The sequence below is a fragment of the Limanda limanda genome, chromosome 10 (genome assembly GCF_963576545.1).
Source record: "Limanda limanda chromosome 10, fLimLim1.1, whole genome shotgun sequence".
Classification (NCBI taxonomy): Eukaryota; Metazoa; Chordata; class Actinopteri; order Pleuronectiformes; family Pleuronectidae; genus Limanda; species Limanda limanda.
The window spans coordinates 22,165,542-22,188,047 of record NC_083645.1 but is presented as its reverse complement, the minus strand read 5'-3'; the positions used below and the strand labels follow the sequence as shown (position 1 = coordinate 22,188,047).

Sequence of the window (22,506 nt, the reverse complement as noted above, 5' to 3'; positions counted from 1 at the left end):
GAGCACATGTGTATGCTTGTCACTAAGGGGCTGGGAGAAGGACTAAGGGAAGCGAGGGAGCTGGCCACAGCCGCCATATGCTGACTGGATTCCTGTTCATGTCTGCTGAGTGAAGACTGAGGCTTTCTGCTGTGTGCTGGCCGGCCGGGGAACACGCCATGGGAAGCTCACATCTCCTCAACAAAGGCATGCCTCTAGGTAAACAACCAGCAGTCTGCTTTAATGTGGGGAACTGTGTGTGTGTGTGTGTGTGTGTGTGTGTGTGTGTGTGTGTGTGCATGTGTGGGCCAATATTTGTGAACTGAGTGTACATTATTCTGCCTTCTTCCTCCCCTCCCCCTTCTCTCTCTCTTCCTCTCCCTTTTTCTGTCTTTTCCTCCTCCTCCTCCTCCTCCTTCTAATTCTCTCACTCCATTATCTTTTTTTATATGTCAGCCTCTCTATCGCCACACTAGAACGGTTAGCCTTTTCTCTGTAGCTCTGTGTGTGTGCCTACGTGCTTGTGCGTAAGTGTGTGTGTGTGCGTAAGTGTGTGTGTGTGTGTGTGTGTGTGTGTGTGAAGAGGCAAATCTCTGCTATTGAAGGCTGCTTGAACACCTCCATTTGTGGCGACAGAAATAGATCTCTCTCTCCTTCGAGGGCTAGCAAGGACATGACACATATTTCCATTTCATTCTGTCATTGTGCTTCCTTTATGCCTTCACATCAACACACACACACACAAACACACACAAACATGCATATGCACACATACTCACACATGTATGAGGAACTCAATTGGCAAAAATAAGTATACGCACGCACGCAACAACCGGCGGATTCACACACAGGTGCTAGATGCACCTTAGGCTCAGGTCTGGAAAAAGACCGTTCTAGAAAATGGGATCAAAGTACGGCTGCTGAGGGATAAGAAGGTAAGAAGGGGGTGATGGGGATGGGGGGGGCTGGGTGAGCAGGAGACAGAGGGTGTGAGAATGAATGATCATCCACCCAAAAGCAGAGATGTTGCTCCATCCAGTATCTGTGGTCAGCTCGGTCTGAATTTGCGACGCTGAGAGAGGAAACCACAGATTGCAAACGTGATGTCATCATCAAGCTGCGGGCTGTGCCTCTCGATGACATCCGAAGATTAAAGTTGCTGCTCTGACAACCTCCTCCCACCCCCCCCCCCCCCCCCCCCACCACGATCATGACCACCTCCAAGGTCATGTGGGATGACGACCGTGAATTATGATTCTGGGAGGTCTGCCCTTTATCTCCACCTCCACTCAATAACTGCTCCACTGATCTGATCGTCTGATCCGGTGAAGACGGTTGAACATCTCAGATCTGCTTTAAAACGGGTTCGTCGCTCCAGGTGATTGATGGATGTGTTGATTCATGATGTGGAAGGCAGGGGTCCTGTGAACTGTGACGGCTGAGTCATGTCTGATCTCGTTGTAAAGAGCTAGATCAGTGAGACGCACATCAGTCCCTCCTTCATCCCTCGTTAAACCACGTTGCTTTTATTTGAGGAGTCTATTTGATTTTACAGAACGATCCTTTAAAAGAATAATGCCGTTGTGCTAGATCGCTCCAGGCAGTTTCCCACCAGGAGGTTTAGTCACATTATGATGTCAAAGGATAGAATCAAGGAAACTGCTCCTGTTGTGACATGTCGCCCACTATAGAAAACCACGAGCCAACATCCCCGGGGAGAACTACCAGTTTAAAACACTCCTGCAGATGGAATATAGGCAATATAGGGTTAAGTGGATCAGCTATTACAAAATAAAAGTTAAACACTACAGATTAATTTTGGTAATGTTAGACGTTCCCGTTTTTTACTAAATAAAACCTTCAATAAATACTGACATTTGATATTGAGAAGCTTTCACATTTTCTTTTGATATGTCATTATCACAGATGAGAATTTTTAATTGAGCATTTGATTTAAAAAGGGACTCATAAACCTGACCAGTCTAAATGCAGGTATGATTGACAGCATTAATAATTGAAATGAAAGTACTGCTGTAGTCATAGGAGCAGGAGGGCAAGAGAGTGTGTGTGAGAGAGAGAGAAAGAGAGAGAGAGAGAGAGAGAGAGAGAGAGAGAGAGAGAGAGAGAGAGAGAGAGAGATAAAGAGCAGGAATGTGGAGGAGATAACATCAACCGAAATTCATCTATTGTTTCAAAAGGGAGGGAAACACAGAACAGACAGAAGAGTAGTGCTGTGACGGGCTGTAGAGACAGAGGGAAAACACGTTCTAATATCTGGAAAACTATTTGAAAGTTCATAAAATAAATAATGACAAAGCCTCCAATAGAGTCTCCAAGATCAAACTTAATTTCTGGTGGGTTTTTTTTCTTTATAAGATTACTTTTTAAGTTGTTTTAATTGATACTCAGCTTTAAACCTTATAGTTGCACCAAACTAAATAACATACTGTACATAAAAAAAACAATCCATGGATAATCTGAAATGAGTTTGAATTAGCTGTATTTTTTGTTTTTACAATTAATACAGGTATATTACATATTACGTGAGTGAAGCGCAACACATCTGATATTATCCTCCACCATTTTTAGTAATGAGTCAAATATGATTCAGAACATAATCTTGATTGTTGTTTAGATCCAACTGAGTCATGTCTGATCTTATTCAACAGATCAATGACACACAATCGTATTTTCTGGATAAAAGACTCAAGTGTAATTGTATTCCATATTTGGCAGATTCCATTAATGTATTTGATTTTACAAAATGATCCTTTATAAGGCAAAGCATAATGTGGTTGTGCTCAGCAGCTCCAGGCAGTTTTTCATCAGGAGGTTTTTGTCATATAATTATGTCAAAGGGTAAAATCAAGGAAACTGCTGATGTTGCCAAAAGTCATGACACACATGCAGACTGAATATAGTATGATGGGCAATGACAGCATTGAAAAGATGACTGGTTTTATTGGATTAGCTTTGAAATAGTTTTTTCTTTTATTAAATTTTAATATACAAAGAATTACAGATCAGTACAAATCTATTCCAGTTCATAATGACTTTCACATTTAAATTTGAATCATCCTTCTCATAGATGAGCATTTTGAGTGGAGCTTTTGATTCAAGCAGGGACTCATGACTCGGAATAATAAAACATAGATACTCATACAGGTATAATTGACAGCACTAGGATCTCTATAAAGCCTTAAGTGCTGAGTGAAGAGACAGTATGTAGTACCAGCCATTGAAAGTCTATTATGTCTAATGCACACAAGGAAATGCATGAGCTAAAAAGGGAAGCGGGAGTGAAGGCTCTGCCAGCCGCTGCCTGAACACCGGTGCATTTCAAGTGAAGGTTAGCCACTATACAACTCGCCAGTTACATTCAATTACATGCTGTTCATTTCAAAATAAATGCAACGGAGGAGCATGGCAGTATAGACAGGTGGCTAAATACCAACGGGCAGACAAAAATAAAATAACAGGCCTGGAGTGCAACATCCCAAAACAACAATTAGCAGACAGGCTGTAATTCACCTTATGAGGTCTTAATGAAAAGCAGCCATTACTCTGCAACGTGCAGCCATGTGAGTCAGGGGAGGACGTGCAGCTGAAGCACGTCTCTCAGCCACTGGCAGCCATGAGGCAGGAACTGATAGTCAGTGAGTGTCATCACGCAGACATGTACATTGTTTGCCAGCACTAGAAAGCTTGCAGTATTCATGGTGTGGGGGGTGGGGGAGAAATACCCAGTAACTTTGAATTCTACTCTGTTTTAATTCAGCACCTTGTCTTTTTATCAAAGAACTGAAAAAGGTTATACAAGTGGCTAAATGAGCAGAACGATCGGCTACCGATGAAGTGTGGTGATCTATGGATAATGACTTGATAATAAATATAAATAAAGGATCATCAATGCTAAGTGAGATGAGCCGGTAACAATTAGATCCAGTCAGATAATGACTGATAGAGCAGCTCTAATCGACAAGGAGCATGTGAAACTAGAAGAGCTCAGTAGAGCAAATACCTCCGTCAAGGACCAGCAGTCCCCTTATGAAACCACATTTATATTTTGTTCACACACTCAAAGGCTGGATATGAGTCTCCTATATATGCCACATGTTTTTCATCAAGATCCACAAATTATTATCTGACAAATCAGCAAATATTGTATCTTGCAATCTTAAAGAAATTGATAAAAGAATATCCTGGATCAACAGCTCGATGGGTTAGAAATAGACAAGCTCAGGACAGGGGCCAAAACAACACACTTCTTTTCAGAGGTAATTAAGCATGTATTTAGTTGGGGAATCCCCTGAACCCTCTCAGAGACCCCCTGCTGGTGCTTGGATACAAGTTTGTGAACCCTTAATCTGAATACTATAAAGGTCCCGTGGCCTTAATAATCCATTCATGGGACACATTTAGTTTCCACACTGACCCAAATCCAATTGTAACTTCAAAGTGATTGTTGTTTCTTCTGCATATTAAGTTAATCCGATATAGTGGACTCACGGCCATACAGTAATCCAGTTAACAGCCTGTAGTTACATGTAGTATTTCCTGAAGGGTAAATATGCAATGTGCCAGCAGGTCGGCTTTTTAGCACCATGCAAATCCAGATTGTGTTGACACCCGCCTACACTGGATATGCACAGCGGAGCAGAGCCATTGCCTTCATATTAACAAGATAATTGTACTTTATTCTCAGGTTAGAAATAGCTGAATTATTCATCATAAATTCTGGCGTAAAATATCATGACGTAAACATATTTTTTAATAGAAAATGGTTGTTTTCCATCTCCATGGTGCTGGTGTCTCAGTAGCAACAACAAAAAAGCTGACAAACCTGAACTGGCGTTAGGAAACAGTACCTGCAAATTAAGACCTTGTATTTGTGTGTGTGTGTGTGTGTGTGTGTGTGTGTGTGTGTGTGTGAGAGAGAGAGAGAGAGAGAAAGAGAAGACCTGCAGGGCGATCATTTCTATGTGTAAGCACTTGTATGTAACATATATCACTGTATATTAACATGTCAACCTGCATGGATTGGTTTGCTGTGTATGCACCTGTATTTCTGTATATATGGGTTGTGTGTGTGTGTGTGCGTGTGTGTTTGTGTGTGTGTGTGTGTCTTCCCTCATGGGAACTGACGTGAGGGTAGGGAGAGATAGAAGACAAAAACAAAAAAAATGAAACACTGCAGAAACGTCACGCTGCCTGAACGCTTTGCACATGCAGCTGTTTTTTAAGAAGGTAAATACAGTGATGATATAGAGTAAAACCTTGATTTATTTTTTATTCTTTGCGGGATGGGACGGGACAGGAGAGAGAAAAGGAAATGGCAAGGGAGATAAAGAAAGCCTGGGGAAATGAGACCGAAATGAGAGATGGAAATCTGAAAATGAGGCAACAAGACATGAAAGGATGGGAAGATCAACAGTGAGGGAGTGAAAGAGCGATATAGGGGCTTTTTAAACCACGTCATGTTGCTGCCTGCCACAAGAGCCTACGTTATAAATCAGCCGGGCTGTGGCTCGATGGTTGGTTGCTACAGTTGCAGGCGGCCGACTGATCACAGGTGCCGACAGCAGCGCTCCCCTCTCTCCTTCACAGAGAGAAAACACAAACACTGTAGCAGAAATGTCACCTCGTCAGGGTTCACTTCCAGTTCAGTGGAAAACAACGTTCAACTCAGGAAGTTTGAACTTATTTGAAGAACTGAAAGACCGATGAAAACCCACATGCAACAGCTGCTTGTTGGTTGGAAATGTTTGGCAGTAACAGAACGATGTAAAGATGTGAGCTGCAATTGGAATTCAAAGAGTTGAAACTCGCTTTGGTCTTATATACGTGATCCGTCCATGTGGCTGTGGAAGTGAGAGGTTTTTATATATAACACAACTTACACAAATAAGATTTATGTAGAGCTGCAATTATTATTTTCATGGCTGATTAATGGGCTTACTGTTTGTTTTGGTTTTATTTCAGTGATCAATTATTTGGTCTATTAAAAATAAACTACAAAGTCAAATATGACGTCTTCAGTTCAAAACTGAAAGATATTCAGAGTTAAAGTATGAAAAACAGAGAAGGTAACAATTTCTCATAGTATAGAGTCTGAAAATAACAAATGCTTGACATATTTTTTGCTGGTTACTTGATTTAAACAGCTACATTCATTTAAAATAGATTTTTGACTAATCGATTTGTTGTTTCAGCACAAAGTTCATGATTCATTAATCAGCTAAATGTTTTCTGAATAATCAATAAACATTTAAATGTATAAAATGTCTGAAAATGTAAGGAAAAAAGCCAAAATAACATCAAGATGAATCGTTTATGAAAATAGTTGCAGATAACTTCTCTGTCCATTAACTTATTACTTAAATGAATAATAATTGCAGCTGCAATTTATTTATGAAGTACTTTTTTAAAGTTTAAGCAAACAGTTTATAAAAACGACTTGCAGCTCATGGTGGTGTGTTTCTGGTGAACTTGCTGATATGGTTCTTCCTCTCTGTGGACTGACAATCTGAAAACTTGGTCTTGTTCCTCAGGGAGAGAACTCCAGCTGTTCCTCTGAGCCGGTCAGTGACAGCCGGAGGGGCAGGCCAGGGGCTTTCCCACCGGCTCTCAGGCTGCACAGGCCCAGCAGTCAGTAGCACGGAGGCTTTTGGGTCTGATTACACATTTTTCCGGAATGCAGTTTTCATATCAGGAGTTGTCAGTTTTCTTCTTGGGCCCTCAAGCACAAACTACACATGCAGAGGGGTTGAAACCCAGATGGATTTCATTTTTACAGAAAAATCACTTCCTACAAAATTTTAATTCCTTCAGTTTATGATGTTTGCCTCGGTTTGGCAGATCCCTATCACTGCACTGCTGCACGGCCTCAAAATGTTGACTAAATACAGCAGTGAATCTGATTCAAAGCATAGTTGCAGAAAATCCCTGAGTAGATGGAAAGAGCAGAGCTGGAGCTCGGGCCCTATTGGCTGGAGAGACGCCTGTTTGCACTGTGAAAGCTCCCAGCAGTCCCCCAACCCCCGGGCTATGGGGGGTAGAGAGAGGGAGAGAGAGAGAGAGAGAGAGAGAGAAAGAGGGAGAGAGATAGAGAGAGAGAGAGAAAGTAGTGGAGTATTGAGTATAAAGAGAAATGGAGAGGAGAAATGGAAGAGAGTGGTTGAGGTTTTAGACTTGGGAAACCAAGTGAGCAAAAAGTCGTGGCAATTATTTAATATAATGAGGAATTTAATGAGTGTTTAATGTGACGGGAAAAAAACGAGGAAATACATTTAAAAAAAAAACAGAGAGAGAGACCAGGAGATGAGGACCAGTTGAGTTGGTTCGATTCTAGATTTCAAAGAGAGAGACAGAGAGAGAGCGGTTAAATATTAACAACGATCAGATTAGGCTTGTGTGTGTTAGTGTGTGTGTTTGTGTTAAGAGACCGAGAGACGGAATACTACAACTCAGCAGTCAGTGTTCCCTCCAAGGTCACGCATGGAGCTGGAATGAGAGCTATTTCCTCCCTCGCTCCGACCAAGTGTGAGCAGCAGAAATGTCGGGAATCTCTGTTACTTTCCCAAAAAAATACGCCGCTCCGCCTGCGGGACTGACTAGACGGAGCAGATTTCAGTGTTTTTGTTCAAGTGTTGTTGAATCAAGCTCACATTGTTCATGAGCTCGATTCAAAATCCTAAAGGAGATGAGTTTAACGGTACAGAGCAGCATCTGCAGGCGGGCGAGCGACGTATGATTACGTCTGAGTTACAATGAGCGCCGCGTTGAAGCCTCACAGCGCTTTTTGTCTTTTGTTGAATTCAAATTTCTCAACTATGCACCATTGATTTTGTATTGATGTCTAAGTGCAATGGCCTCGGGGCAAATCCTATTACAGAAAGCTAATGTTTTACCAGGCCACATAAGGCCCAGTGAGCAGGATTTGAGTTTCACCTTTATTGGTCTTACAGTGGACGGTGGGGGCGGCTTCATCAGATCCGGTTTCACTCTGGGGTCTGAAGACGGAGATAAGGAGACAAGGCAGAAATCCAGTGATGGATTTTGATCAGTTCAGGGCCGTCTTTGCTTCAGGGCAGTTTCTGAGTGCTGCAGAATTGTAATTTATTATTTTTATGGATTTTGTTTGAACAGGTACACACATGGGTTGTACTTTTATTGCCACACAGTGAGGTTCAAATCAGTCGCCGGTAACACGCCCTAAGGGAAGTTTGGATCACTACTCTGTCACTGTAAAGGCGTAAACATGGATTACATTCCTGACCCGAGCTCTGTGCACTATGGTTTCACAGACCGACTACAGACACTTCCTGTCTGCGCCCTCTACTTGTTTTCTGTCACATCCAAACCCTGCACAATGCAGCACAGTGGAGCATGAAGCAGAAATCCATGTAATCACTGTATGCATTATTTCCCCATGCATGCACATCGGCCCAGTCAACAACCACAGAAAACCCTGTAGGGGGGGGGGACTGAGCAGTATATGTTTTTAGACTTTCTCAATACGCAGATAAGGAAGATCATCCATCTGCATTTGAACCACAGAGGTTTATTACATGTTTTTCCTTCAGCACCTCACTGCTTCTGAATCATATTGTTGTCATCACTCTCTGGTCACTGAGCTGTTCCACTGCAGCAGTTACTGGTGTCTGGTTAAAGGCAGATGATGTGGTAACACACATATTCCCAGCACAGAAACATTGATTTATTGAAAGCTGACAAGTTATTCAAACATGAATGTTAAAGATGTCACTCTGAATAAAGAATAGAAGCTCAACGTGTAATACAAATATAACAATCAAGTGATTGCAGGAGAAGCCAAAGCAGCTTGCATTAGTAATGCAATCACAAGATCCTGGCTTTAAAAAAAAACTCTTTTGTATTCACATCATTTTAAAACCTAAAAACAATGTGACAACGCCTCTTTAATCAAGACAGACAGTGAAGTACAAGAAAATATGAAGCTTCATTACAAAAACACAGCTGCAAAGCAATGAAAATCACAGTAATGACACTGACGGTATATGAGTGTGATTCCAGATTAAATATGATTTGTTTATGGGCTATTTAATCACAGCTCTAAGGGAAGAGTATCCCTGCCCACATTTCCCAGGATGGAAGCTGCCAAACATCTGTCAAGATCTCAGGGATCCTTGGAATTCAAAATACAAAGAGAGACTCACTGTCGGATGCTGAATTTGAAATGACTGGTTTAACGATCTGGCAACTTTCTCATGAGTTTATCCACTAAGGTAGAAAACAGGCTCAGTTTGGACGTCTGAGTTCCAAGAGAAAAAAGTTTTCTGGGGGAATATTTTGAGAAAAATGACAGAGGCAGCTGCTGATTTGAGACGACAGCCGGCACATCTCAGATGGGGAAAAGTCAAGAGTGAGTGATGAGCAGAGTCAGCAGAAACAGGCATAACTCTGCTCTTCTTCTTCTGCAGCAGTGTTTCAGAGCGCTGTCAACACTTCACATGTCAAAGAGACACAATTACAAAAACATTGTCTTTTCCCTCTGAATTGACATCTGTCCGTCTGTCAGACGTCCCAGTTGTCAGTCAGTGTTCTACAATGACAGACTCCTCAGTTACATGAAAGAAGAGACAACAAATCGATCCAGGAAGATTGGAGTGGGAGGGTGAAGGAAAACTAGAAACTGCTCCTGCACTGTCAGCTTCAATCAATGCTGTGGTTAAAGCTTCATTAAGGTTGACTACTAGTGGTATTTTCTGGTGTATTTGCCTTATTTGATGCTGCTTTTTCTCCTGTACAGTTTGGCATCACTGTCAGGCTTCAAACTAGAAGAGATGATTGAATAAAACATCCTGTGGAAAGGTGGGGTTTATGATTTATACTGAAGCCAGCCACCAGGGGGCGATCCATTCATTTTGGCTTCACTTCTGGGATGCAGACATGTCATCAATCCTTATTCAAACTCTAAACTACTGCACTTATTATTTTCAGTGACATTTTTAAGGTTTGAGTTATGATCCCATTTTTGTTGCATATTTTTTTAATTAACACCAACCACTGTGCGCTGGATAATCGAGTAACTGAGACATAAACTTAAGAGCTTCAAGTCTGCTGACTCAGTTGTTTTCTGGCCAAGTCGGCAAGTAAACATCTGTCCCATTTACAAGTTGTTCCCTGTTAGTGGTCCACAGGGACGAGCCTTCACATTCACCATCAATATATGACAACTTCATTAAAATAATGCAAATAGGGTGAAATGCTAAACTCCTGAGGTTTTGATTCTAAAGGGATTTTCTGAATGTTTGGAGTTTTGATTTTCTTTTTGAATGGCAAGTCCTGCTTTTTTCTACAAACCTACAGTAACTGCAGCACCTTCCCAATTACTGCCTGTTTCACAGAGTCAGCAAACTTCACCTAAAAGTCAGAGATGATTTAACTGAAAACATAAAAGCAGCTGAGAAACGACCTCTTTGAACGAGACCTGGGCTCGGCTGTGGAATGACAGCTGCCCTGGGAACTGTTCCTTTTTCCCTCCTCCATATTTTCTGTTACAGTTGTCATAGCAACTGCATCAGTCCGGCACAGAGGCATTATGGGATGCAGGTGAGGCTGGACCTCATCTGTGCCCAGCGGCGGCCACATACCTTCAGGTTTAGATCTCGTTACGCACAAAACAGATATGTTTAAGACAAAGAGAGAATCAACCGAAGGCCAGACAGTCTAATATTACTTTGTTCAACGTTTATCATTATAATTCTCTATTATTATCCCATCTGACATTTTACCTATTTTCTTCTGTGTGTGTAGGTATCAGGCCTCCCATCATGAACGGGCCCATGCACCCGCGCCCCCTGGTGGCCCTGCTGGACGGGCGTGACTGCACTGTGGAGATGCCCATCCTGAAAGACGTAGCAACTGTGGCCTTCTGCGACGCTCAGTCCACACAGGAGATTCACGAGAAGGTAACACACTCAACTCAACTGAATAATGCACACAAAGTTGTTACCTGGAAATCTGGATCTTATGGATTTAAATTAGGTTTTTCGTAGAGGTATGAGCTTTTTTCAGCCGCTGTGAAACGAATACAAACCTGCAGCTAACACCAAGCTGAGGAACGTAATGTGGCGTTAGCTGTAAGGGTTATTTTCATTTAAGAGGACTGTTGGCAATTCTAGTTACACATTGTTCAGACAGTCATTATGACCAAGATGTCAGAAAAGACTATACATTCTGCAAATTAGCTAGCTAAATTAAAAGAAGTCGCCAATACACAGTTTTTATTTTACCTAATTTTAATTTTAAACAACCTATTTTAGACAATTTAAGAAGTCAGAAATACCACAAGGTTTTTTCCTGGTCTTCCCACTCTAACGACATGACATGACTGCAGCATTAGCACTTTACAAAAGTACGACCTGAAGTGAAAAGGATCAAGAGAATCGAAGAGAAAAAGATCTGTCAAAGGAAGACGATAAAATAAGTAAGGAAGAGTAAAGACGAGTACAGAGAGCAGACTTGAAATGTGGGTCAGGCTGGGATCGTGCCACAGCCACTATGGATGGTAAATGGGTTTGTATGTCTGGCAGGGTTACGTCTGGTCCTGGGCGCCTGCCAGGCACACTCGCTCTGTGGCCACAGCGTGGGAGAAACAGATGGCTCTCCCTCGCTCCCTCGCTCCCCCTCTCTCTCCCTGGCTCTCTAGTAAGCAGCCAGCTCATTGTGTAATTAAAGAGGGCTTCTTTATTGTAATTGAACCGCATGTCATTTCCACCCACTCTCTCACACATGAAGAGGAAGGCTGGCACCGTTAAAAACAAGATTGAAAGATTAAGTGAGAATCAATTTAAAGGCTGAACCGGTTTTCACAGAGTCATATATTCCTATTTTATACGATAATCAATGTATCTTCTCTTTGAGTTATATCATGTCATTATCAATAAAAAGTACCAGCGTCATCCTGGTGAGAAGCCATATAGAACCGCCCTCGGACTGCTGCTTATGTTAGTCAGTTTCGCTTTATGTTGGGACACCATAGCTCGTTTCCTGTGGTTATAGATGCTCAGTTTCCATGGTTATATTCAGGAAATGCTGTTATTCCGTGCAGGCAGGAGTATTAAACCACAGGATATGAGGATGATATAAACAGCACCTTTAGAAAAAGCCTTCATGGAAACCCAGTGACAGTGAACTTAGAGAACTGGGGCTGGTTTCTGCAGAGCCCAATTGACTCGTATTATAACAGGGGGTCCATGACAAGTTGACAGGTTTAGATATTTCACAAAAATACACGGAGACATATTTCCACCTCTCCATCACGTGCCTGACCATGTGTGTGTGTGTGTGTGTGTGTGTTGTGTTCAGGTGCTGAATGAAGCTGTAGGAGCTCTGATGTACCACACCATCACGCTGATGAGAGAAGACCTGGAGAAGTTCAAAGGTCTGCGTATTATCGTCCGCATTGGCAGCGGCTACGACAACATCGACATCAAATCTGCCGGGGAGCTGGGTGAGAACACGACAACACACATACACACACACACACACACACGGAATCAGAGAGGGGGTGTACTCGTACTGTAATACTGTGCTCTGCTAACGTCTTACACTGTTTAAGCTAAATTAATCATATGGTCTTTTGTTGTAAGGCACTCTAGAGAATGTGAATGATATTGCTAATATGTCATATTTCACTTTTTAAGCTGAAATAAATGATTCTCCCTGTTTTAAATGTATTTAACAAAAGCTTGAGCTCACCTTTATCAAATAACTTTATTTGATTGGAATTATGTCTTATTTCACACTTCTATACTGCCATTTGTTTTACTGTTGAAAAAAAGTGTTCTATCAGTACAGTTAGAACTTTAATTCTCCCAAAAAAAATTCCATATCTGGTCTAGTTCAAAGCATTTCCATTTCTGGCTTCCAGTGAGTGCTGAGCATGTTTACAAGTTCAAAGTAATTGTAGATAAAAGGTGAATGCAGTCAAACATTTTTTTTTTAAACTCATCTCTCCTCTGCAACAGCCAGAGCTTTACTGACATCTCCTATCTTCCCCCAACAAGAGGCTGGGACATTTGAAAGTTCCCAGTGGTGTTCGTCGAGAAAACTGCTGACATCCTGTCTTCCTCCTGCACTGCTCCACCAAAATAGCTTTTCTCCAGCCTTCATCTCTTTCCTTAAACGACCCCAAAAAGCTATTACTGATCCTTATCTGCTCTCTGGTTGAACAGGCATCGCTGTTTGTAATATGCCGGCAGCCTCGGTGGAGGAGACGGCCGACTCCACGCTGTGTCACATCCTCACATTGTACCGACGCACCACCTGGCTACATCAGGTGTGTGCGCCTAGTGTGGCCGATAAAGAGGGGAAATGACATGAACTGGATTTGAATTAACTAATTTTAAATGTACTGAAGTGTTAGAGGTTCACGTTTGGTCTCGACAGTCTCTAAAGAAGTCTCTACCAACAAATAAGCAAAATTGAAACATTTCGTTTCCTTTAGAATGTGGCTGTATTTGAAAGACGTTGATGTAAGATGTAGAAGGTACAGTAAAATGATTAAGTTTTAAATCCTTTATTAGGCATATTTAAATCATAACATCTAAAAGGATTGTTATAAAGTGCGGAGTCTTGACATCCTTAGGAAATTGACTTGGATTATGTTGAAATGTGGTTGTTTTAGTTGCCCCTGTCAGTTTTGCATGTTCTAATGGAGTGATATGTACGCCAGGCGCTGCGGGAGGGCACGCGGGTTCAGAGTGTGGAGCAGATCCGAGAGGTGGCCTCAGGTGCAGCGAGGATCAGAGGAGAGACGCTGGGACTCATAGGACTCGGTGAGTAACGCCTCATCAGTGAAACTCTAAAAATGCTTATTTTGCCCGATATGCTTCCCTCAGATCGGTTGAATAATCAGACTGTCGATCAGGTTCCGGCTCATCAAACCGTTTTCCTCTCTTTTTATACTTTAATTTTGGGAAGTTTTCATCCTCAGCTCAGCTAAATTGGCTTCCCGAGGAGTTACAGCCAATAAGATATAAGAGGATTAAACCAGAAGTAGACTTTAAATCTCTTCCCTGTGCAGTCAGAGTAGTTTCCAACATAATGAGCAGACGTGTGTAGCCAGAGCATTGTGTTATTTTTACAGGGCAAAAAGTTATTGCGTTTGCATGAGTATTAATGTGTGTTTAAATCTGTCTGAATGAACCTGTGTGTATAATAGCGTGTATGTGTGTGTTTCTAGGTCGAGTGGGCCAGGCTGTAGCGCTGCGAGCAAAGGCTTTTGGCTTCAATGTGATTTTCTATGACCCTTATCTGGCTGACGGAGTAGAAAGATCCCTGGGACTACAAAGGGTCACCACGCTACAGGTAGCACACACACACACACACACAGGGGCCAGTTTGCTCCTCTGAAATGTGAATTATATAAAATGAAAAAAATGTTCATGCTCACACACACACAATGGTTCCACACCTGCACAGCTTTACGTCCAGTTTGAATAAGATTGATTTCATCACAGTTAAAAGAGACTAAAAGGAGTCTGGTGATGCCATGGAAGCAATAGAAGCTAATCAATCTCCACTATATACTGTATTTCCTTTAAAGGAGACATATTCTGCTCATATTCAGGTTCCTAATTTAAATTTGTGTTGTGATTTGAACAGGTTCACATGCTTTCATTTTCAGAAAACACATCCCTTTCCTCAAACTGTCCATTTCTGCATTTCTCTTATCAGCAACTGTCTGAAACACTTTGATTTAGCTCCTGTTAAAACTGTATAACAACCTTTAGGAAAAATAACTGAATAAGCATTTAAGTGTCCTTTAAAAATAATTCAGGTTTCTGTGTCATTGAAATGTGAGTGAACAACTTGTGACGCTGTAACCACAGGGAAGCTTTCTGTCTGTCTCCCTCCTCAGGACCTGCTCTTCCACTCGGACTGTGTGTCTCTGCACTGCAGCCTGAACGAACACAACCACCACCTGATCAACGACTTCACCATCAAGCAGGTGGAGGGCCAGCTACACACAGACACACACAAACACACACATTCATGTCCGAGCAAACACACCAACACACTCAAATTATTTATTCATTCTAACATCAACTGCTACAACCCAAGGCCACACATATTAAAGGAGTGGATACCCAGGGAAGCTCACTGCCCACATACAGATGAATGAGCTTCTTTACTACGTGCGCTGCATACAACAATTAAAACTCTTTGGAAACCTTCAACCCAAAGGATTAAAGCTCTTAAGCAATTCTCTGACCTTGCTGGAGGAAATGAGATAGAATGGAAGTAGATCAATATCACCACAGAGAGCAGAGCACATTTTTTGCAGAGACTAAGCGTTAAGTTTTGTTTCTCTGTGTGTGTATAATCATCTGTGTTGTGTTCTTGTTAGATAGAAGTAAATCACAGTGTCTGTGTGTTACAGATGCGTCAGGGGGCGTTCCTGGTAAACACAGCCAGGGGGGGTCTGGTGGATGAGAAGGCGCTGGCTCAGGCTCTGAAGGAGGGGAGGATACGTGGAGCGGCTCTGGATGTTCATGAGACAGAGCCTTTCAGGTAATAAACTCCCAGATTTATGATGTGATAAAAGCAGCCGGTGTTGACCAGAGATGGATAAAGGACGGTTAAATACCTGTGTTAGAAAATATATGGTAGTTATTCGATTTAGAGGATATCAAAAACTACTAGATAAGTGAATATAAAGAATGTTCAAATTATATATCAAGCTCATCTGTTGTTGGTTGTTACATAGGTATTATAATTTTGACACAAAAACATTCACCAACTGTAAAATGTACTGATTAATGAATAAAAACCTCAATTACACAAAATCAAATCAAGCAAAAATACCAACATCTCAGACGTGATCGTGATTTTCCGTTTTGATGGAATCTCTATTCATTAGACAAAATACGCAATTTAAATGATAAATGAGATTACTTGTTGCAGCTGTAACTCGTTGCACTGTTTTGTTTTTTGTCAGTTTCAGTCAGGGTCCACTGAAGGACGCCCCCAATCTGATCTGCACTCCACACGCTGCCTGGTACAGTGAACAGGCATCGTTGGAAATGAGAGAGGAGGCAGCCAGGGAGATCCGAAGGGCTATCACAGGTAACACACACACACACACAACACACACACACACACACACACACACACACACACACACACACACACACACACACACACACACACACAGTGATCTAAAACATCCCCGCTGAAAAATGTAAACACAAGTCTCAAAAGAGATATGTTGTAGGTGTCCTGCAGCAGTCGAGCGTGAAACCATCCATCTTGTTCTCTTAGCAGAGAGCGAGATTAAAGGCCTTCCACAGTCTGCCTCCTCCTTCCTCCTCCTCCTCTGAACATCCCTCTCTCTATCCGCTTTGCCTTCCTTCTTTGTTCTTTCTCTTTTTCCATCCTCTGCTTGATGGTTTCCCTTGTGGCTCGGTCTGTCTACCAATGGCCTGTTTAATCATGCCCACATTCTCTGCCTCTGTAGAAAGTGGGTTAGTGAGGTAAAAGAAAAAAATCACATAACACCTGTTCTGAAATGTAGTGCATTGACATTAACTAGTTCCCCTGTGTGTAGATAACTCTGCACTTTTCCTGATCTTTTTTTTGTGTCACTTTTCGTTTTTTTAGGTCGTATTCCAGACAGTCTGAAGAACTGCGTGAACAAGGAGTTCCTCACCCAGAACAACCACTGGACAGGAGTGGACCCAGCTACCGTCCACCCCGAGCTGAACGGGGCTTATAGGTAACTACAGGGGGAGGTGCACCGGGGTGGGCAAGGTGGGCAGTAGCCTGGGGCCCCCTGTGAACAGCTGATTAGTCGACAGCAACGACAAACTCTGTGAGAACTCCCTCAAATTCTATAATCGGCTACGTACAGGAGACTGAAATGACGCCATGTTCAGAAAACCCCCCCAACAAGGCCCCATGACACCAGCTCTTTGACAAAAGCTTTGTAAGGTCCGAGGTTTGGTCAAAGACTCAAAAAGTGTAAATGTTTGTGTATTGTGTGGCTGGAATGTCGATGGGGGTTTACAATTAAAACGTCACGACTTTACTGGGAGCACTTTGATTCTAATTTTGCTAATAAAACAATTGTTTGAAGATTGGAATGATGTGGGTTGTATGAAACCAGGATAAGGAATTGTCATTTTCTCTGGATCCTGGATGACTCACAGGAATTTTACACTACTCATTCTCCCAATACCTGATTGACCTCAGTAGCAAATAAATACTAACATCAAGGCTCAGCTTGGATCTTTCCCCACCTTTAGCTGTTCTTTCATCTGACAGCCAGTCACTTGAGAAAGCTCAAGGCTTTTTTTACAGTTCAATATTGCTGCTATGACACCTGATCCATCACTGATCGTATACTGTTGCTGTCAGACGTCAATATAAACTCTGTTAAAACCCCAGAGCTGTTTTAACAGTTCAGGAGGAGACACTTCAAATCCTTTCTTCTCCACGAATTATGCAAAAACCTCCAGGATCCTGTGTTAATGTCAGGGGAGAGCGATAAAAAGAATCTGTGATACAGGCTATAATTTCTCTAAAGGTCAACTAACCCAAATTACAAAAGAATATATCTTCTCACTTTCCCCTCGAGATATCTTCCCCTTTATAGTATTTATAGATTTTTCTCTTCCCTCAGATTTGGCTGTCACCTCAATACAATAGAGCCGAATAGAATTTGTTTTTTGGTTTTCACCAGCACTGAAACATGACATTTAAAAATTAAAGAATCAACATTTCTTAGAGATTTTCTATCCAGTGTGGAGAAGGTCCCTATGAAAACAGTTACTAGGGTAATGAGGACACGTTTCTGGGGGGAAAAGGATAGTGTTGAATATTTTACATGTTAGCACCACAGATTAAATATTCACGGCTATAACCACTATGAATTATTTCAGTGGGATTGGCTTTGCTTACATTAACGTGAACCTAATGTGATCCAGCAAACTGTCAGTGACTGGTGGCGTTTCAGGAAAGGTCACAGATTTGTAACTCTTCCAGTTCCAGTTGAACTTTCATGACTCAGTTGTGTATCTCTCTCTCACACACACACACCTCCAGGTATCCCCCCGGGGTTGTCAGTTTGCCGGCAGGGGGGCTCCCGCCTCCAGTTGAAGGCATTGTGCCCAGCGCCGTGCCCATCACACACACCCTCCCGCCCGCTGTCATACATCCTCCCCATGCTCCATCTCCTGGACTAAACACAGTAAAGCCACCAGAAGGCGACAGAGAGCAGCATCCGAATGACCACCTGTAGCCACACGTACACAAACAACACTCGCGCAATCACACACACATACACACACTCACATACACACACGCTTGCCCGCGTTGTCTGGCAGCTGGAGGAGGTCGGCATGGCAACCGGTGTCAAAGCGGTAAGTTCCCTAGCGACGTGTTGTTATCAGACGGGTTCATATCGACAGGATGAGGTCCCCAAAAACAATCGATTCCCAACTCTCTGGCCAATGGTTCCCAGCAAGCCTGTTCACACTCCAGAGAGGAAGAAGAGGAGGATGAGAGAAAGAGGATCAGGAGTGGATCACTTTCAAACGCTCTAATTTAAGAACGAGACAGTTTACCTCTGCCCCACACACGTCCTAAAAAAAGACTGTGAAACTCGAGGTCCGCACATTGATCTTTTGAATAGTTTCCTCTGCCAGAAGTAAATCAAAAAACAAAAAAAACAACAACGATCTCTTGGTTTGGAAAAGAAAAAAATACGAAATCAAATTCTGCTGTCTTAGACTGTAGTGTGTCCAAAGTTAGAGGAGCATCTTTCATGTCTTTTTCTGTCTTTTCCTTAGTTCGATGTACAAGCAAAAGTAGTAGGTTATGAAATGAATGTGTCTGTGTACAGCGTGAGACTCGCGACGAGAAGATACTGATATTTGTATTCCAGTCTCACACAGAAACAAGAGGTGTGTGACCTCTATGTAGCCAAACTGGTTTGAGAATACAATATCTGTCTGTTTGTTTTATTTTCAATGTGTCCCCAAATTTACAAGCCCCCCCCCCTAAAAAAAGAGGCAGCTTTTTGCACACCATCTCAGGAAATTAAGTTTCCGCAGTTGGTATGTTGATATATTTTTTGTTTTAAAAATCCATTTTTATGCCACTTAGTGCTTTTGTTTTTCTACCTGCTTGCCTTTTCATGTCCCGCCACATTAGAAAAAGACCTTAAATAAGAGCTAAAGTCGATCTGATGTTTGGTTTTATTTGTTTTGTTTAAGGGAGGCACGTGATTTTGCTCTCGGACTTGTGTAAATGTTTGACCCACATTGAGGGTTTGTGGGAGGAAAGGCTGCAGGACGGTGGCAAAATGGTTTGCTTGGCTAGGGCGACTTCATCTGCAGCATCATCGAGTGGTTTGTGTGAATTACTGTTTGATAAAGGCAGGTTGTCCAAGAGGTGATTTTCATAACATGTCCTTATCTTCGTCTTCTTCATGTGCAATGATCCAGTACTTCCACCACCAATCCCAGTAATTGTCCAGCTCCCGGAGCGTGAACAGTCAAGCACACCAAGGTTTACAAAAGATGCACAACATCGATGATTAAGTGTTGCTTCTTGCTGCTAGATAAATATTTTAGAGAGGTTGCCCTTTTAGCTTTCTCTGAGAACATTGTTTTTTTTCCCTTCCCATTCAAAGTTAAATCCACTTGTGCAGAGGTCACACTCCGTTCAAGACAGTTGAGGAACAGTCGTGTGGGTGAAGTAAGGTCAAACCAAATTTTTCCTGTTTCTGTTGCCACATTGAGCTTTTACAGATAAAAAATAAAAACTGCTTCATTGCTTGTCATTTTAAACAGCTTTCTAAAAGATGAACCTGCTTGTGCAAACAAAACAAAAAAAAGTATGTTTTTTATAGAAATGTGAGAGACATCATATATGCACAGTGAAGTTCAGATGTTTAATGGTAGCATGTCAGAATGTATGGATTGCTCCAGTATAGAATCCCTTTAACATTTCCCGATGGCTCCTTCCTGAGTAAACCGTTCAGCCACCCTCTGTGGCCTCTGTGTCTATGTGTACATATGGTGTTCTGCCTGCCTGTGTCAATGTGACTTGGTTGTATCTGTGTCTTAAAAAAACAGCAGCACTGGGAGAAGGGGTGGTGGCATCACGACAAACACTGCCATCTAAACACACAAAAAGAAATATGCACGGTAGCAAACGGAGCCAGTAAACGCAAGTTCTTACTGGTTCGATTCCAACAATGTAAAGAAAATACCTGGAAACCCCTTCGCTATGAGGAATATTTATTACCGACTCCAGTTTGTTGAAGTTAGCATGCCAGCTGAGCGATGGTGCTTTCTCGAACCCCTTCGACCAGCGGCTGAGTGGTAGAACAGTTCACTGTTGCCTACCTGCTCGTCTTCATGGTGAGGTAAGCGTCGCGATCAGGGATGGAAACTTCACTCGCCATCTGGGGTGTCTAGTTCATAGGGTACTGATCTGACCCAGGATTTAAAACTCCCAAATCCTTAGGGGGGAAGCTGAAATATTATGAACTTGACTCTTAATCTTACCAGATGTTTGGTCAGTACATGGTGGAGAAACCTTGTGGTTACTTCCGAATATAAACTCTAATCATTCCTTATTCAAACCGATGGGTGCCACAATTAAAAAAACATGCAGACTAGCTTCTAATGCATCGAGGTGCTCGTTGAAATTCCATCCCTGATAGTAACGTACAGTCCGATGTTACCTTGGTCCCTTTCATGGTAAAGTAGTAGGCGTAGCAATATACAGTATACATATTCTATATTCTTCAGTAAATATCATTATTTTTGGTCAAAACTGACAACCTGACAAAGATATGTTTGTGACTGTATGCATTTGTATGAATTATTTTAAAAGCAAATAAACTGTGGAAAGGTGAAATGTGTCTTGGTCTGTTTTGAATGATGTAGAAAAAGATTGATTAAAGGTTTCTATAAAGAATAATTTACAGCTTGTAAAGTGTGAGAGATGTTTTACTCTCTAAACTCATTATTTATAAATTAACTAAGAAACTTTTTCTCTGTTGTTATACAGTTATTACACTGACAGGAAGTGACACCATCCATCTATCTATTACCTGTACAGCTTATACTGGGGGACTGGAGCCAAACCCAGCAACTTTTATAGGTAAAAACAATTTATTAATGTAGAAATAAATGAAACAAAACATAATGCTTCAGCTAAGATGAAATGGTTATGTGATTTTGCTCCAGTGTCGATCAATGACAAGTGACTGAATATTATCAGCTTTCTTTTTTCTTCAGAGTGAAAACATGATCAGACATAGAGCAGAAGAAATGAGTTATAGTCTTGATTCACACTTTGGGCTCATGATGCTGCCATGTGCTAACAAGTGGTGGGATTCTCATTAAAGGTGAATAATTGTTTACTGCTAAAAATGTTTGTGGACCTTGCTAAGCAGTTACCAGTTGCGTCCACCAGATGTCCCCAGGACAACTGCAGCGCTCCTGCTGTGGACAGCCAAGCTTTAAGGTCTGAATCTGCATTGGCTCTGCTGCTCGCATCTGTTTTCCACTTTAACGTATTCATCCAATAATCTTAAATTCATCTTTCGGTGCTCCTCCAGACGTAAACAGTGCAGATGTGTCACAGTGGAACAGCGGCTGTCAACACCTCTTGTTGCAGTGATGCAGACACTGTCCTGCACACAGGGGGTCACTGACTGGTCAAATCGTAAATCTAGTGTCATCAAATCAGACCCTCATCCAATAAATACAAAATACATTGTATAGAATATAATACTTGTGAGGGGTGTGGAGCTGGATACAAAACACAATGGTTTTAAGACCCCCAGGTGAATCTGCTAGAATCGAAAACACTAAAATCGAGCCTGAATCGGACTGAACAAACGAGAACCCAGGTTTACTTGCCGTTACATAACTGTGCTTCGTATTGATTTCCATGCGTGGAAATCGATGTGGTCTGATTCTAGTTAGAACAGTAAATGTCGAGTATAAACTGTGGGAGAAAAATGATTTATGCAGCTTGTACACCGGAGTTTCCAGAGGCCTGGTCTCCAACTCTCGTGGTTCTTGTCACAGCACTCCTGCAGACTTCTGACATCAGATGCTCTGTGGAGGACAGATGTCCCAGATCTGAGCCGAGGGTTCCATCGGGACAAAGTGTTACCAGATGAGTTCAGAAACCCTGACAAATTCATAACAGTTTTATGCACAGAGCGTATTTAACACCTGGAGAGCTTTGCTCCGCGAAAACAACTGCTGACCATACGTTGACTCTTGTTATGTTGATATGTTTGCTCCGGTGTTGTCCAGCCCGCTGTATCAAGATGTTTTTTCCGGAGTTTGCCTTTCCACATATGAAAAATTCATGCGAATGGTGGAACAGCATGCAGGCTGTTTAAATTATTTGTTATAATTTGTTTACAGAATAAAAAACCTTCAATTGAGTGTTAGAAACATCCTCAACACGCTCACTCGCTTGAACCTCAGTAAATATAAATTATAT

The 22,506-nt window shown here is 41.9% G+C and overlaps 1 protein-coding gene across 1 annotated transcript; it reads left to right on the top strand.

Moving 5' to 3' along the window:
- The first annotated feature begins 3 nt into the window (after positions 1-3).
- On the top strand, positions 4-20,898 carry LOC133011907 (C-terminal-binding protein 1). Its single transcript, XM_061079837.1, has 11 exons — positions 4-198; positions 10,777-10,931; positions 12,331-12,475; positions 13,200-13,303; positions 13,700-13,802; positions 14,210-14,334; positions 14,888-14,977; positions 15,410-15,540; positions 15,968-16,095; positions 16,630-16,744; positions 18,073-20,898. The coding sequence occupies exons 1-11, from the start codon at positions 159-161 to the stop codon at positions 18,266-18,268; spliced, it is 1,332 nt and encodes a 443-aa protein (XP_060935820.1). The 5' UTR covers positions 4-158; the 3' UTR covers positions 18,269-20,898.
- Positions 20,899-22,506: the final 1,608 nt, after the last annotated feature.